This window comes from Erpetoichthys calabaricus, chromosome 14, assembly GCF_900747795.2.
Source record: "Erpetoichthys calabaricus chromosome 14, fErpCal1.3, whole genome shotgun sequence".
NCBI lineage: Eukaryota > Metazoa > Chordata > Cladistia > Polypteriformes > Polypteridae > Erpetoichthys > Erpetoichthys calabaricus.
Genome location: NC_041407.2, coordinates 56,154,610 through 56,171,976, shown reverse-complemented (window position 1 = coordinate 56,171,976; position 17,367 = coordinate 56,154,610). Strand labels below are relative to the sequence as shown.

The 17,367-nt window shown below is 36.7% G+C and overlaps 1 protein-coding gene across 1 annotated transcript in view; it reads left to right on the top strand.

Moving 5' to 3' along the window:
- Positions 1-1,982: 1,982 nt before the first annotated feature.
- The window catches only part of csmd2 (CUB and Sushi multiple domains 2), a 991,046-nt gene continuing 975,661 nt past the window's right edge, over positions 1,983-17,367 (top strand). Inside the window, exon 1 of the mRNA XM_051919055.1 lies at positions 1,983-2,462. Within this exon, the coding sequence (XP_051775015.1) occupies positions 2,279-2,462 (184 nt within the window). The 5' untranslated portion in view covers positions 1,983-2,278. The remainder of the gene's footprint in view (positions 2,463-17,367) is intronic.

Here is a 17,367-nt window from a genome sequence, read left to right as displayed (position 1 = left end):
CAAGTAATTCCACAACAAAGCATCTCTGTCAGGTCTCTAATCTAAATTCTCTCTGAAATGTCAATATTGTGTCCTAATATGTCTACTTTTTAAAGGTATTCTACTGACTCTAATTTCATTTTTCCAGCCTTATAATCTGACGGAATGAAATTAAATTACTGGGTTTTTAGAAGTTGTACCACATTGTGAAGAAATTAGCAACATGTTTAAAATAAAAATAAAAACTGAGATATATGATACCAAAATGAGCTTTTAACAGATCAGACAAGTGCATATACATATACCTAAGCCTGCATACACTTACAGGGCTAAATGATCAATTAGGTAAAATTTCAAATAACAAATGCGGGTTATCCAGAAATGTTCGGATCGCATCCTGATCGCCGCTGATGTCATTTCTTAGGAGAGTCTCCCTGCCAGGCAGGCCGCGGTGACGGTGAACGCTTCATTCGCTCGGCCGGTTAGGCGGCCTCGGTAACGCTTCTTCACGTGCGGCACGAATAGACGCTGCTTCCTTGTTAGTTTCTGGACAGAACACTCTCATGAAAGCTTCTCCCGGTAATCGGGGCGTGTACGCCGTTTGAAACGCGTTTTCTTAAGAACGCCGTGCGAACGAGCTACGAGGGGTATTTCGTCTACATCAGCTGGTGCAGTCGTTATTGATGACTCATGGGGGACAAGATAACACACACACACACATTGAGCCAATTGTCTTATTCTTTTAAAGCAGTCTGTGCACTTGCACTACTTGTACAAAGCTCTGCCATGAGGTACTTGCCGTGTTACACTGTGAAGCAGCAGACGATCTCCGCAGTTTATTTCTGAATGCGCTCATTTAAGCGCACCTCCCCTCCGCACAAGGCGCGTTCTCTCGCTTCTACTTTCGCAATACATTTATTTCTTCGTGATCTGATTAATTAATGCATTTCTTACTTTTTTGTGAAAACGAAGAAAACATGGATACAGGATTGAAATAATATATGTGCCAGTTTAGACGTGTCATATAAATACAGTGCAGTTATTCAACAAATTATCGACGCGGAGTCAACTTTAATTCCGCGCTGTGTAAATTAATGCGCGCTCCTCGTCTGATCGTTCGCAGTGCTCCTGTTGGCAGCCGGAAATCTCCGTGCCTCTTATCCAGCCACATAACGAGAAGTTGATAATAGGTGGGCGTATGATGAAAAGGAATGGCGTTTTACAATTGATAGTGGCATTTAAATGTTTGTTAATTGTATTCGGACATGAATTAACGGACACACATGCGTGATGCACTTTTTCCTGAATGTTTTACTTTGAGCCCTGCGAAATGGATTTCTGATGACATATGTAAACTTACAGGCAGCCGCCCTCCTCTTGATTATGAACCACAAATGTGCCCATTTACAAAACTGCAAAACATGAAGCGAATTTACAGTATTTGTCGGTCTAGGATGTGCAAGCTATAGCTAGTTGTTAAACACGTCCCCTTGTAATTATTTAAGCACAGAAAGGAGGATACTTCTGTTTATTAGTTACCAACTGATTAAAAGTCACACGTTCCGCCAACTACTTGTATAAAATAAGTTTCAAAACACACGGCTCAGATAAATAACGCTTTTGTCCTTGTTATCGAAACAATTTTTATCATTAAGCGTTTAAATGCAGCGGTGAAACTATGGGTAGGTTAAAAAGTTCTATCAATATATAGTTTTTCTTTTTTCATTTTTTCCATTTATTTCCACAGGTTTCTCCTCTGAGGTACATACATACATTGTTTGACCCATTTCCAATAAAACTGTTTTGCAAAATCAAATAGAAATGATTTATATATTGCGCAACTGAACTTTAATACGGCGATCTCTTATGAGGCTTGACTGTCAACTTTATCATAAAGAATTGCTAAATAAATAAAAGCCGCTTGTGTTGCACTGCACTAGTGCTGCGCAGGAGATTTGCGGTGGCCACTGTTCCGAGTTGTTTTACAGAAGGAAAATGCACTTTACAGTAGTAAAATAACAGATCTTGTCCTGTTTCTTTGCGAAAAAAAAATCTCATTTTCTTGATGATTTCTGGAATGCTGTAAAAAAATTGAAGAAGACTAGTCTTAATCACCGCCAGATAAGTCATTTTGGTTGAGATTTCTTTCCCTGGGCTTTGTCAACCCCGCTGTCTCGATGAGATGGTTCATTCCAGCTGCAAGAGCGAAGCCTCGATGCATGGGGATTTTTCTCAGCGCCGACACAAGCTGCACCTTGCTTTTAAAAGCATCTGATAACGTCCCTGCCAAAATCCTGACATGAGGACCTCTTTGATTTCAGAAGGACCCGGGCTACAAAGGAAAAAATGCAAATGCCTGTTTAGTGGGACAAGGAAACTGGGCAGATTGGGGATTTTCGCTCTGATGAAGGTGGATTTGGTCGTGCGGTACTGGAGCCGTGTTCTCTTCGTATACGCGGGGCTCTTGGCTGCATCAGGAGACGGTAAGTTATTAAATAGAACAGAACGGGCGATTTTACAAGTAAATAGACAGTGCTTTTCTTATTTTGTGCGATAACCAAAATGCCAACCATCAGCAACCTACGGAACAGATCGGTATTGTTTCTTAAACTGTATGTTGAATATCGAGGAAATCGCGGTGGTTTAATAAGGCATCCCACGCTTGCTTTTTGTATCAGGATCTTCGCAGTTGTGTAAAGATGTATTAATTTAACTGAATAAAATACATTATTAATAAAGGGTCTAGTTATCAGGTTTTATCAGTATTATCAACATTTCTACTATATTTTTAGGATGTAGGTTTGCAAATGCTTAGCGTTACTTGTCTGGTTTCTAATGCGACAGGCATGCACAGGATGTTTAAACAGTCAAACAGGGGATGCACGCGTTTCTCGTACACATCTTTTTTTCTGGCTCTCCACCCGGGTAATGCTTTCTATGTGCTACAAATTGGCGCAGTAATGTGGTTGATTGGAGGAGAGCGACAGTTCTGTACTAAGAACAAAACAGCTTTGTGCTCTTGACACGCCAAAAAATAATATCCATTTATATAACTGGCCATATTCAAATATTTCACAACATAACGCTTTTGTTATTTTGAACATATTTGTCCTAAAAAATCTCAACACTTGTGCTGACACTCTGATTAATTCAAGCATCTTGTAGGGATGATTTTTTTTTTTCTAAAGGTGTATAAACTGGTGTACGGGAAATTCTTGCTTGTCTGGCAAATAATGCACGAGTCTTGGGGAATTACCTAAATATAGCACTTCATACAAAGAAAAAGTGCTAATAGTCTGTACAAAACGATCACGGTGTCAGTTAAATTCGAAGACCAAACTGTTGTATCACTACCAGCATTAATTTCTTCCCAAGGAATTGCTTTCACATTTCTGTAAATGATGTGGTTTCTTGTGATCTTTCCCACACTTAACTCATGCAAGTATTGCCCGACTGTATGATCGGGGAATCTTATTAAATTATTAATACTAATACTTCATGAGTATAGTCCTTGATGTATGTATTAGCTTTTGATGATATGTTGAAAGTGTTGCGTAGCAATTTCTTTTCATATTTTAAAATAGTTAAATGGTATTCAGTAATAAACGCAGTAGTGACTAGCTTATTGTCAGTTTTGTGACAGTACATTCATTTCTACTAATCATTCTATTGGAGTTTGATGCTTTTAAGAAGAAAAAGTATATCTTAAAATAAATAAGTTTCAGGAAATACCTACAGATCTCAGAAAACAGTTTCATGTTTAAACACTTTGTAAATTGCCATTATGTTCATGCATTCCACTGCATTAAATAAGGACAAATTAAAACTGGAGACATCTCTTACTAAAAATGTTTCAACGTTGAAAAGTTAATTTTCCTGGGGGAAAATGCTTGTTTTTTACATCTTCAAGATATGTGCGACTTCTTGTATTAGTTGTAAATTGGGAATTTGGCAGCTTCGTTCTTATTTATTTCAACTATTTGTCTCTCTAATATTCAGTGCAAAAAGCCTTGCTTCAAAATGATTGTCCGATTTGTTCCGAAGTTGACATGATTACGTCGCAACAGCATTTCTTAGTTAGGTGATGAAGCATAAAATTTCACTGTTCCTTTGATTTCGTGCAACATGATTTTCACGAAAGTTCTTTGATTCTTTCCTTTTGCAGAGCTTTAAGATACAATATCTGCAGTGAGTCTTAATACGAAATTGTTGAGGGAAACAAGCTACAGTATAGCTGTGTGTAGACGTGCAGCCAGTTGGCGTATGATAAAACGAGCAGTAACCTGGTCTACCCATTGAGCGGCACCAAAGCTTCGTCCATAAACGTATATTTTGGTAATTACACTATATACATATACATGTACATTCGGATCAAGAGTTGTAAAAAGCGGCAAGTTTAAAACATTATACTTATTAAATAATTGCTTCTGATAATCCTAAAAATGAACATGACACCTTTTCGTGAACAAGACGTTTAACTGTGTACTTGTGTTTACCGCGAATGAGGATCTTCGTCTGGCAAGTGGAGCAATTCTAAGGAATCTGTGCGTTAAGAAGGAAAAGCTTTGAAGCCAGACGTGCAGACAAGGCAGGCGCTGAGCAGCAGCGGGAGATTTCAGCACCACGGCCAGCCACGGGAAACTCCGCCGGTTTGGAAGCACAGAAACGGCAAAAAAGAAACGAGTGCCTGCGTTTTCTTTAATTGTAGCTGTTTCTATTTGTCGCTTCAGCAATCTTCAATTATGTGTGTGTGTGTGTGCTTTATAAAAGCCTTTCCAACATGTAGGTTGGATCTTTTAGTATCCCATATTGAAAACCGGTACTCTTGGTCGCCGGTGTAACATAACGAAAGTATTTGCTGTTTAAAACCTCTAAAGTCCATTATCGTTCAAAGCATGTAGCTAATTAAAAACACCATTTCTTAGTTTTACTAATAATTTCTTATGGGTATTTTGTCTTATCAGTTCTTTGAAGAAATATAAAATTAAAATGTATATATTGCCAATTATCAAAGTACTGTATATTACATTAAAAAATGTAGCACATCATGTGTGTGATATAATATTTGTTTTATAATTATATTCACTGAAGATAAAAAAATATATATTTTTCTTGTGGAAACATTTGCTAAAATACTTGATTACTCTGATGTGTTAGCAAAAGAGGGAGGGTAATATTTGTCTCTGACATTCAAGAGTTCTCAAAAATACATTCATTCATCCATCCATTATCCAACCCGCTATATCCCAACTACAGGGTCACGGGGGTCTGCTGGAGCCAATCCCAGCCAGCACAGGGCGCAAGGCAGGAAACAAACCCCGGGCAGGGCGCCAGCCCACCGCAGCAAAAATACATTCTTTAATTTAAAAGATACAAACCGTTTCAGAATGTTACATTATCCAAATCAAATGTGGATTTCTTTATAACTTTTCAACTTGATTCACTAAGGTCTCCTATAATGCAGATAATTCTAAACAACAATACCCTTTACTGTCTGTATCATATTTTGTATATTCAATATATTAGGCATGGTACAGTTACTGGACCTTAAGTCCCACAGGTCTGGGTTTATTTCAAATGTGTATTTTGCAATTTGGATTTTTTTTATTCCTGTTCTCATTTAAAACAGAATGCTTTGCAAAAGCTACATCATTAAAAGCTTTGTGATCCTTAGATGTGTCACCAGAATTGTGTGGGCTTCTTGTTACACATACATTGTTCATGTATACTGTAAATCTTCTCAAATGATGCAGTTAACTGAAATAACTTCTCAATCTGTTTGTCTTAGCAAGTAACCTAAAAATAAATAAATAAGGTCCTTATGTTTTTGATTAAATCTGTCAGTTAATTTGGAAACATCAAATTCACTTGCAAATCTGTCATAATATTGCAGTAAACTCAAGATACTGTATAACAACTTTGATTGATGATATATACACATCTTAGAGATTGGTAGAATGTTTTTAGTACCATACCATTTTCTAAGCTTGCTTAATCCTGAGCAGGATCTGTTGAGGTTAGAGCCTGAAAGCCTTGGGCAAAAGGCAGGATCAGTCCCTGGATTGGGCACCATTCCACTACTGAGTGAACACAAACACACACACGCACACAAACACAAACACACACCAGGCCAAATGAACATCACCAATCTACTTAACCTGCATGTTAGTGTGTGGGAGGAAAACAAAGCACCGAGAGGAAACAAGGAGAGAACAGGCAAACTCCATGCAGGGAGGACCCGAGACGCAAACCCTAGTATATTTATTGCAAGGCAGCAGTGCTACCACACTGTCATTGTGTCTCCCATTTTTTCCACAGTGTATTGTGCAAGTGCTACTGAAAATATAATTTTAGCTTATGAGACAATGTTTGTATAACAATGGTTGCCAGTAGAAGATATGGTATAAGGAAATTAGCTTTCTAGTTCCTTGAATCCATCTTCACACACTTGTGATCTGTACGTCATTAGGAAAAAATAATAATATATGTAATAATGTAGTCAAATGTTTCAGGCTATCCCGATTCCATGTTTAACCAATTAAATAGACATTACTGTGAATGAAAAAGTTTCATTAATCATTTCAGATATTAAATTCATGGCATAAAACAGTTTTAAAGTATAATACACAAGCTTCAGAAATGTTTTTAACTATTATGTTTTAAAGAACCTTCTCAGAAAAGATGATAAAAAAGACCATTAAGTGTTAGAATGACAGAGCGTTTCCTGTAAAGGAAAACAAAGTAGTGATAAATAAATTAAATCAATTTTTATTAGCACAAGAGGTTGCGTGTTGTGCAAACAGTACACGGGTTATGCCAAGAACTGTGATGAGTATTATCAAACAGACATCTCACTAGATAAGCCCATGTTTTTTGTGTTGTTTTCAAAGCCATGCATATTTTTATGTATTTTTTATTAGCCCCTCTTTCTTGCGGCTCTGTTTTCAACCTGACTATAACATACAGTATAGAATATAACATCATGGTGGCATTAGTGACCTATTCTTTTTAGACACTCTTGCATTGTGAAAATAAATCTCAAAGCAACACATGTTTAAATCAGCCCAGGTTTAGTTTGGATTATGGGAAAAAAAAACATTAGTAAATGATTTAATTACACCAGCATTACAAGTGGAAAGTTTGAAAACAAATTAAAAATACAATTTCTAATAAACATAAACCACAAATTTGTAAAGAAGGAACGGTGAGGAGGCTTTGCTATTATAATAAAATACTCTGTCATAGGCAAACCCGACAAAGCTTATGGAGGTCATGTGCAGCAATACATAATCACACTGAACAACAAAGCTAATGCAGAAGCAAACCTGCATCTCTCACACTCTTTGGTACTTCTCTCTGCACCACTGCATTAAAACACTAATTTCCAAATGTGGCAGCCAGTTGCACAGATTGTTTACAAAGAACATTTTGTGATTGCCAAAATCTGCTTCAGTGTGCTCAGTGAATTTATACTGTATATGTATAAATCTTTTTCCTCTTTGATTATAATAATGAACTCAATAAATGCAAAAGAATTTAGTATTCAACCTCTGAATAAATCCTTTGTAGAAGTATCATTCAAAGAAAGTTCACCTTTAAGTATTTTGATGTCTGTGTGAGGTTTGCACCTAAGTTTGGAGATTTAATCCCATACTTTATCGCAAATATTGTTAAGCCACAGTCTTACCCTGAATTTCCAATGGGTTTCGAGTCTGGGCTAGGCTTTCAATGATATTTATTTTCTTGTTGTGAAGTTGATTTAGTTTTATGCATGAAATCACTGGTTTAATCTTGTCCCAGTCTAATGTGTTTTTCAATCTGAAGCAAGTTCTCCTCAATGATTTTCCCTCTATTTTAATCAGAGTTCCAAGCAGTTCTTGCTGTTGAAATAACCCGAGTGTGAGGATGAGTAGCTGACATGTTACTTTCAAGACTGCATTCATATTTTGTGTTTGATAAATGTGTGCATTTCTGTCCCAATATAGTTTCATTTTCATTTAATATACATACATATGAGGGATGTTCAAAAACTTTCCATACTTTTGTATTTTCATTGGAAACGGTGACAGCAGGAGGAGTAGTAATTGGACATTAAAAAGTTGGTATGACGCTGGGAAAATAGCATCACAAAGGAAGGTGAATATGTAGAAAAGTGATGTAATTTGTTTTTGAAATTCTTAATAAATAGAGGTAAAAAAAGTGTGGAAACTTTTTAAACGTCCCTCGTATAATAATTTCTGGCATGGCTTCTGAGTCAGCCACTGGTCTTTTTTGTAAACACTGCTATTACAATGCTTCTGTTCTTCTACTTTGACAGATGTTGTATCTATGACCATCCTTAGATTATTGTCTTGTGGACAGGTTTGTATCAGGACTGTTATTGGATTCTTTGTCACCTTTCTGGCCATGTTTATTTTTGACTAATTGCGTAGTTTAGGATGGTGTGTACTTCCTTTGTGGTTTCATATTGTGTGCAGTGTGATTTCTGGAGGTCTGTGCTCCTGGCCTATCCTTGTTTCTTTATCTGCTCCTCCTCCTTTCTGTTATCTGGACTTGCATACATTTGGCCTTAATGGTAGACTTCCCACTGCAGCGCGTACTGTAGCTTCTTATGTAAACAAATTTAATTTGGCCAATTTGTGTTAACAGGCAAATAACCATAGATGGACCCAGCTACAAAACTAGGGGCAAGAGAGCACAGTTTGGAAGCTCATAGCAAAGAAGTTGACTAACCTATGAAATTCAGACATTTTTATTTTTTGCATTTGTTACAAATTTTGATATTATAGAGTAATACATTTGAGCTTGTAATAATAAAATGATGGGAAAAATGCAACACTCACTAACACTTTTTAAGGGGAATGTAATGAAAACTCCAAGTTATGGATTGCAAAACACTAATAAAATTGGTTATTAAATTGGTTTTGAATTTTGGAAATATTATTGGTAGGAAGTATAAATAGTCTGCCATGGGAAGGAAAATTGAAACTTGGAATTCATTTGCTGTACCTCTGATTTTTGTTTTTATGTCCTGTATTGAGGTTCAGTTGTTAATAGTTACTTTATAGTGCACCAGACAAAATGTTATTTTCTAATGAAACACTTCTTAGTGGAGGGGGAATATGAAACAGAATATAATTTGCTGTGAAAAAGAAAGTTTGTTCAAGTTAATTAGATAGAGAGTGGTTTGAATCAGGTCATCTGCATTATAAATAATGTATATCATGTTGTAATGCCATATTGTTAAACATAAGGCATTGGGAAATCACTTGGGTTAATTTAGCTGTTCGGATGCTGCCTAGCATCATCCCTGGGTGGACTGGTTACACTACAGCATTTCATTTAAAACCTTGCTTCTGAAAACAGGTGAATTAAGAAAACATTTTGATTCATTCCAAATTTATATGTGTTTTCCATGAAAAAGAATACCCAGAAATGAAAATTTTACCTTGTGGTTCATCTCTTTATTTAGTTGGTGAAGTATTAGAGCCTAGAGACATCACTTTTCCTTAATACTGTACTTTTCCTTTGTCTTGTCAAAATATTAGGTATGACCTACATCAAAAGATTATTTGTTTAGAATTTGTATGCATTAGCTTATCTCTGGCACCCAGTCCAGAGTTGGTTAATGCCTTGCAGCCTCTGACTTTGAGTTGGAACTGGCAGGATCACAAAATGAACAGACGAGTGGATGATTGGTTTCTGTCTTTATCATGATGGTGATCATTTTAGTATTCACCATATAAAATGGAGTTTCTTTGAGGAGTCTTAACAAAAGAGAGCATTAGTGAAACTATCTTCCTTTATTGCTTTTAAATGTAAACACCATGCTGCCAAAGTTTTTGATTGTTCTTTAAATAATTTCTGTATGAAAGCTTTGTACAGTAGAAACATAAAAGTGGACGACATTCTTATTTTCATCAGTATGGAAGACAGAAAAAATCATTTATACTGTATGTAAAACAGAAGAAGGGTGGTTATGCATGTGTATACATCTAGATTTTTTTTAATGAAGGCTTTTTCTATTGGTAACCTCTTATTCAGTCTCATCACTCATCACATTTTTGAAGTGAGTGATAACCAATGACAATGGATGCCTCCTGAATTCATTGAAACCATTCCAAAACTGTTCTGGCCCTGTGGCATGGCCAGTTATCCTCTGAAAAGGCCTATTTAGAAATGGACATGTTGCAGCCATTAAGGAAATGCAAGTGATTGCATTTATTTTCAAGTAGCCTTTGACAATAAAACCTTGCTTTACTCGTTTCAAATCACATGATGTGTGCCATGTCCCACATAAGTAAGCTGCCACTGCCAGCCTGCATTGATAGCAACTAGCAGAATGTAACTATAGAATCCTAGAGTTCTCATATCCTGGTTCTATCATCAGCATGAACCAATAAATGCTGTAATTTAACAGGCCAGAAAATGTTTTGTTCTAATTGTTCAACTTCCAGGTTATTTATTTAGTTGTTGTTTCTTTATTTTTCTTTTTGCCTTAAACCAAGGGTTCAATTTTAACCGAACAACCCAAATAAGAAATTTTATACCATACAGGGTTCCAAGAAGAGGTTTATTATCATAATGACAACAGAGCCATAAACAGACAAATAACAATGGCCAAAATAATAATAAAGTAAAGTAAAAATTTTACCTTCATTCCAAGCATTTTTCTCACTTGAATACTGTATTTCTAAAATAGAAAAGTGCACATTAAACATATTATTAATGAAAAAATTATTAATCATTCTTGTGCCACATCAGTTAATTTAATTTCGACATTTCAGACTAGTGCCGTGGTTGCCATACATTACAATCTCATCGGTCATTGTCTCCTCTCGCCCCCTTTCTTATTCGTATCTTTGCTTGTCAGTCACTTCATTAGGATTGTTTCACTGGTTGTGACAGGGTAGGTGGTATCGTGTGGAATATTTTTTTATTTTCTTGACATAGAAATGAAAGCTGTCTATTGCTTTGTGACAAGTAAATGGAATTGTTTTGCACACTAAATAGAGGGCGGAATAAAAGTTATGCTTGGACTAACCCAGCTAACTTTGCTACACAGTCATGTGAAGACTCATGACAAGCATGTCCAAAACCCAGTAGTTGAAAAGACACTGCCTTAGACATCTGAATCCATCCTGTGGTTGCTATATCACATGCATGTTAAAACAAGACAAGTTGTGCATTCGGATATGGCTTGTTCTACAGTAGTACTCAGCTGTCAGCTAACAGATGTGGCCTTTCTGTTACTCTGCTCAAGTCATTTCTACCTCCACCAGACCCTTAGCTTTTTTTGGGTGCTGCTTCCAGTATGGACTAATGGTAAGCATCTTGAAAACCTCTGCCAGTGTGTGCTGAAAGCCAGTTAAATCTTTAATATTTTTACTATGAGTTACACACAAACACCTGATTGGTTTATAACTGCCATACATGCTATAAATAGCCTTGTCTTCACATGTGATTGGCTCATTGATTGAGTAGTCATTTACTGCATGTGAGAACGGCAGGTGTTCTGAGTAAAAAGGATTATATATGTATACGCACTATCTCGTCAATCACTTATTTAAAAGTTGCCATTAAAAGCCTCCACCATGAAAATGTTACAGTTACAGTGCACAGATTATCAAATACAATAAAACCAACAAACAGAATGTAAACACATTTATCTATAAGCACTGTACTGTATGGATATAATGAATGAATGTTATGTATCAATTTTATATTAATTAAATATTCAGCAAAAAGTATGCAAAAAAGAAAAATAAGTGCAACTTTTCAATTAAAATTCAGTAAAAGAGTGGAGGAATGAGGTTGTGGTGGCTGGAATACCTGAAGGAGCGCAAGTCTGCAGAGACCATGTGGGAGTATTGATGCGTGAACATGTCCAGAAGCCTTCTGCTGGTTGTCCTGTGGGAAAGAAGAGAACCTCTCATCAGTTTGGGTTTGATTGCTGCAGAACAATAAACAGATGTTCAAATGTTGGTTAAGATTATAAAAAATAAATCAATTCAAGGACTTATACCAAATAAAAGCATAATGGATGCTTGGCATGGCATCTTTTTAATGCTCAGCCCTGAGTGGAATTTAAAATTCATATTTTAATTCAGTTTAGAATTTCTGAGAAGCCGGTTTATCATCCTCTTACCAATTCATGACTTTTTTAAACTACCAGATATCCGACTGACAGATAAGATCTATGCCTTAGGGAGCTCCCAGCTATTTATAATTGTTTGCCCTTTTGAAAATTCTTGTCTTTTTCAAGAGATGATTTCAAAAGAGTTGAACATGACAGCTTTTCAAAAACAATGACCAAAAAAGCAACCTTTGTTGAGCAATGTCATTTTATATGCTGTAGCTTTATACCTTCCATAAGCAGACGCTAGATTTCCAACTGCTGCATACAGCAAGGAGTACTTTCAAATACAATGAGTATATGTACACAGTATACTTTGGTACTTTTGCCTTCTTTGTCTGAGAATACACCTGACATTTTCTCACCTGGTTGTGAGTATGAGTGCTGCCAGAGGCACCCCATCCAGTTATGGCTCCTACCTTGAATCTGAACTTGCCAGGGGAACCTATTTCCAGCCATGAGACTATATTGCATTAAGCGGGGCTGGGAATGTTATACACTGCCTGGCCAAAAAAAAAAAGTCGCCACCTGGATTTAACTAAGCAAATAGGTACGAGCCTCCTATTGGATAATTACTGCATGGGCGATTATCTTTCAGCTGGCAACAAGTTATTTAACCCCAACTGGTGCAATGAGTTGCTTCTCATTTCTTAAACAACCATGTCGAAAGACACATCTCGTGGTCGTGGAAAAGATGTTAGTCTGTTTGAGAAGGGTCAAATCATTGGCATCTAAGGAGATTGCAGAAACTACTAAAATTGGGTTAAGAACTGTCCAACGCATTATTAAAAACTAGAAGGATAGTGGGGACCCATCATCTTCAAGGAAGAAATGTGGCGATCACTTAAACGTTTGGTGAAATCAAATCGAAGAAAAACAACAGTAGAACTCAGGTCTATGTTTAATAGTGAAAGTAAGAGCATTTCCACACGCACAATGCAAAGGGAACTCAAGGGATTGGGACTGAACAGCTGTGTAGCCGTAAGAAAACCACAAATCAGTGAGGCAAACCGGAAAAAAAGGCTTCAATTTGCTAGGGAGCATAAAGATTGGACTCTGGAGCAATGGAAGAAGGTCATGTGGTCTGATGAGTCCAGATTTACCCTGTTCCAGAGTGATGGGCGCATCAGGGTAAGAAGAGAGGCAGATGAAGTGATGTACCCATCATGCCTAGTGACTACTGTACAAGCCTGTGGGGGCAGTGCTATGATCTGGGGTTGCTGCAGTTGGTCAGGTCTAGGTTCAGCAACAGTATGTGCTCCAAGAATGAGGTTATTCCATCAATGGATTTTTTCTTCCCTGATGGCATGGGCATATTCCAAGATGACAATGCCAGGATTCATCAGGCTGAAATTGTGAAAGAGTGGTTCAGGGAGCATGAGACATCATTTTCACACATGGATTGGCCACCACAGAGTCCAGACCTTAACCCCACTGAGAATCTTTGGGATGTGCTGGAGAAGGCTTTGCGCAGCGGTCAGACTCTACCATCATCAATGCAAGATCTTGGTGAAAAATGAATGCAACACTGGATGGAACTAAATCTTGTGACATTGCAGAAGCGTATCAAAACAATGCCACAGCGAATGCGTGCCGTAATCAAAACTAAAGGCGCTCCAATGAAATATTAGAGTGTGTGACCTTATTTTTTGGTGGTGACTTTTTTTTTTGGCAGGCAGTGTATTTTGTTACTTATTTCTTTAAGTCTAAGTACTGTGATTGCAATAAATACAACTGACTGCTTTATACAAATATTGTGCCTTTTTTCACTTTAGTTCTTTGTTATTTTTGATTTGTTAAGTGCGTTTGTAGGTGCTTAGACAGGAACTATATAAAGCAGTGCTTCATTAATTCATAGTGGACTCTCACTTAGTGGTGTTTTGTCTGGTTTCAATTCTGTTTCAATTTTCAAAAACTCTAATGTGGTTTAGAACCCATACAGTACATATAATGGTTTTTTTACACATTTTTGGATTGAGCCCATTATAATTTATTTGGACAGATTACTGAACTCTTCCTTATAAATGAGAATGAAAATTTCCAGCCAGGCTGCCTAAGGACTTCATGTGTGAGAACGCAGTGTAACAGAGGGCTGCTTGTTTGCATATCCAGCTAAGTGTAGTGTAAACAGTCTGATGAAAGTCAGCCAAGAAAACCTTACTAGTGTGAGAAATAAAATGTGAGATAAATAAAGAAATCAGTGAATAAATAATGAAAAAGTGGGCTTGTTATGACAGTTGTCACATCTCAGGACTATTTTGAATTACAATCAAACTCTGTCCTTGTGTCCTTTGGCTTTAAATGTTCAGGAACACTCGGCTTTGTGTTAGAATATGTTATACAGTCAGAAAGCAGCTGTGCATTTTCTGGAAATTGGAAAGCCATATAACTCTATCTGATCATACTGGACCTGACTGCTTTTGTTAGGAGTGGATCCCCTTACTATATACTGTACACTTAGAAACTAAAATTAAACTTTGTCACGTTTCAGCTACTGTTCTCTTTTTCCAAAATGTGATAAAAATCAGACAAAATAATAAAGCAACTCAGGGCAGTACAAATTTTGGCACCCTGGAGACAGGAGTTGATCATACTAGTGGCATTCATCACTGGGCTGCTTGGCAGCTTCTGATGAGATAGGATGACCAGAAAAAAACAAATGAGTTGATGGAATCATTCTGCTGCAGTAGGTGTCAATAATGTGGGCTGGTGGTGATAATGTAATGATGTGGGATATGTTTAACATGCCATACATTGCTTCCTTATCAAAAACACAGCTGTATGTCTTTGCCACAGGATATCTCAATATCATGACCAATGAGGTGCATCCAATCATGGCAACAATGTTCCAACAGTATCCACACAAAGGATTTTTCAGCAGGTCAATGCTCCCTGCCACAAGGCTGTGGAAACCATTGAATAGCTCTGGAGTATGACAGTAAATCCATTTGAATGTAGTGGCCTCTCAGTCAGCAGATCTAATGTTTATAGGGTGAGATGCAGCAAACGATATAGAGTACAAATGCACAACAGCTGAGTAGCAAGAACTATAGTTCATTTTCAGTAGAAGTGGCCTAGCATTTCTGAAATGCAGGCTCCACAACTTGTTGAGTGCATGAGCCTCACTTTTGTCTATTGTACCTGGTTGTTAGACCAGTGTATCTAATAAAATGGCTGCTCAATGTAAGTATAATTAATTTAAAAAAAAAGTTGGAATAAACAAGTAACCTTCATAAAAATGAGTTCACCTTTTCAATTTTGTTGTTGTTCTTTGAGTATTTTACTGCATGGCACATCAGCATGTTTTTTATAACCAGGCAGGGGTCAGACAGTTCTGCTACATCATGTCTTAGGCATAGTCAAGGAGGTGTTTCTTTGAATCACTGCTTGTGAGTTAAAGCTTAATTTTTCTTTTTTTATTTACCCTTTTAATTTATTTGGACTTTAATGAATGTCCTTTTTGTCACGACTCTTCAGTACTGTATTAGACAAATTGAGTTTGTTAAGATAGTGATGAATGAACAACTGGACAGTATGTATGCTGGCCGTGTGCCACCAGGAAATCCTCCTATCAAGTATTCATCATGTAAGGAAATGTTTTTTTCAGTGATGCCGGCACTTCAACAGCTCTTGCATATTTTTCTTTCACACAAGTGGAATTTATTTGGCTCACAGGCTGCCACAGCACAACCATAGCAAGGCATGATCAGGTGTGGATACTGTTATGCCTGATTTTGGGGCAGTGTACTCAGGATTTAAAAGAACAATACGTGAAGGTTGTTCTCACATTGGAAAACAGGAAAAAATGTTGTGTATCTTATATAAGGTATGTGATAATGATTACAAAATACTGTAGAGCTTATGAAGTCCATACAGCTGAAACATTGTATCTCTAAGTTTCATTTCTTATTATTATTGTGGGAATAGCCTAATCATTTTTAATTTTAAAGATGCAAACAGCTCTTCAATAACTTCACTTAGAGTTTGGTTAACTGACAGTACTCATCTGCTACTTGTCATGATTCTGATTTTGTGTTCATTTTCTGCTACAATTTTATGATTTCTGTCATGTCAAATTGCTGTGGTATGATGTCTCATTGTGTTGCTACATAGTAATATCATTATGCTGTTCTATCTCAGAACGAGACAGTGCTTACTTTTAATAAAAGGAAGCAGGAGATGAAATGTAGTCAGGAAGACAGGCCGAGGTCAAAACCAAAAATCAAACCAATCTGTCATCAAAATTAGAAAGTTGCAACGAAAATTCTTTGTACCAAAAAGAATTTCATTAGCCAGAAGGAGTTGTACTTTCAAAAATCACACAACAGCCTCTTTTGCTTTAATATTAATCTCAGATGAGTTGAGAATACATGTAGTGACATTTATACAGTGATGATTATATCACTCGTCTCGCACTTCCAGGTGGTTGTGGGAAAGATTGGCATAGCAACGGGTGATGTAATTATGATAAAATGCCAGTGCCCATAAACAAACAAAATGGCATCACAGGAACAGTGCTGCGGAGTCAGAATCAGAAGAAATTATCAGGTTACTGGAGTTGGAGTTGATAAAAAAATGCACTGACTCCAACTAAGTGTAAATTGTAATATAATGTGTTAAAATTTCCAATTTCAAATATACTTAATCGATTAAACAATTTTTTCATCTAGCATTTTGATAGAAATATAGCCTTTTTAAAACTTTTGCTAGGTTTTTTCTTATTTTTAATGCTACACAATGTTTGTAACTTCTTTAATAAATAATATAAAAAAAGCCATAACAACATCGCTGCAGCCTTCAAACCCATACTTTAACAGGTAAAGGTGCTAAAATGTAGCTGGATGATTCCTGCTGGCAATGATGAAATCACTTGTATCTTGTACGTTGTGTACTTTCAATCAACCTAGTAAACATATTAATCTAATTACATATGGAGTTGGACACTGTCTTGCCATAAATTGAGGAATCAGACTTTTCTCCACAGCCCAGCATGAGAAAATGCTAAAACCATTTAAGTTTCGCAGGACAACTGTATGTCAGAACTAAATTTCAGAATCAGATTCTTTAGATCAAAAAAAAAAATTAAAAAACAAAATAGATGTATAGATTGTAAAAATCCGTTCTGAAATTCCCAGAAAAAAATTAAAGACAGCAATTACAACAAATGCTAACGCTATGTAACATAGGTGTACCTAGAAGCTCATGTCTGATTCTGAAGACCCAAAAATTTTTAAGCCCTGTGAAGATCATCC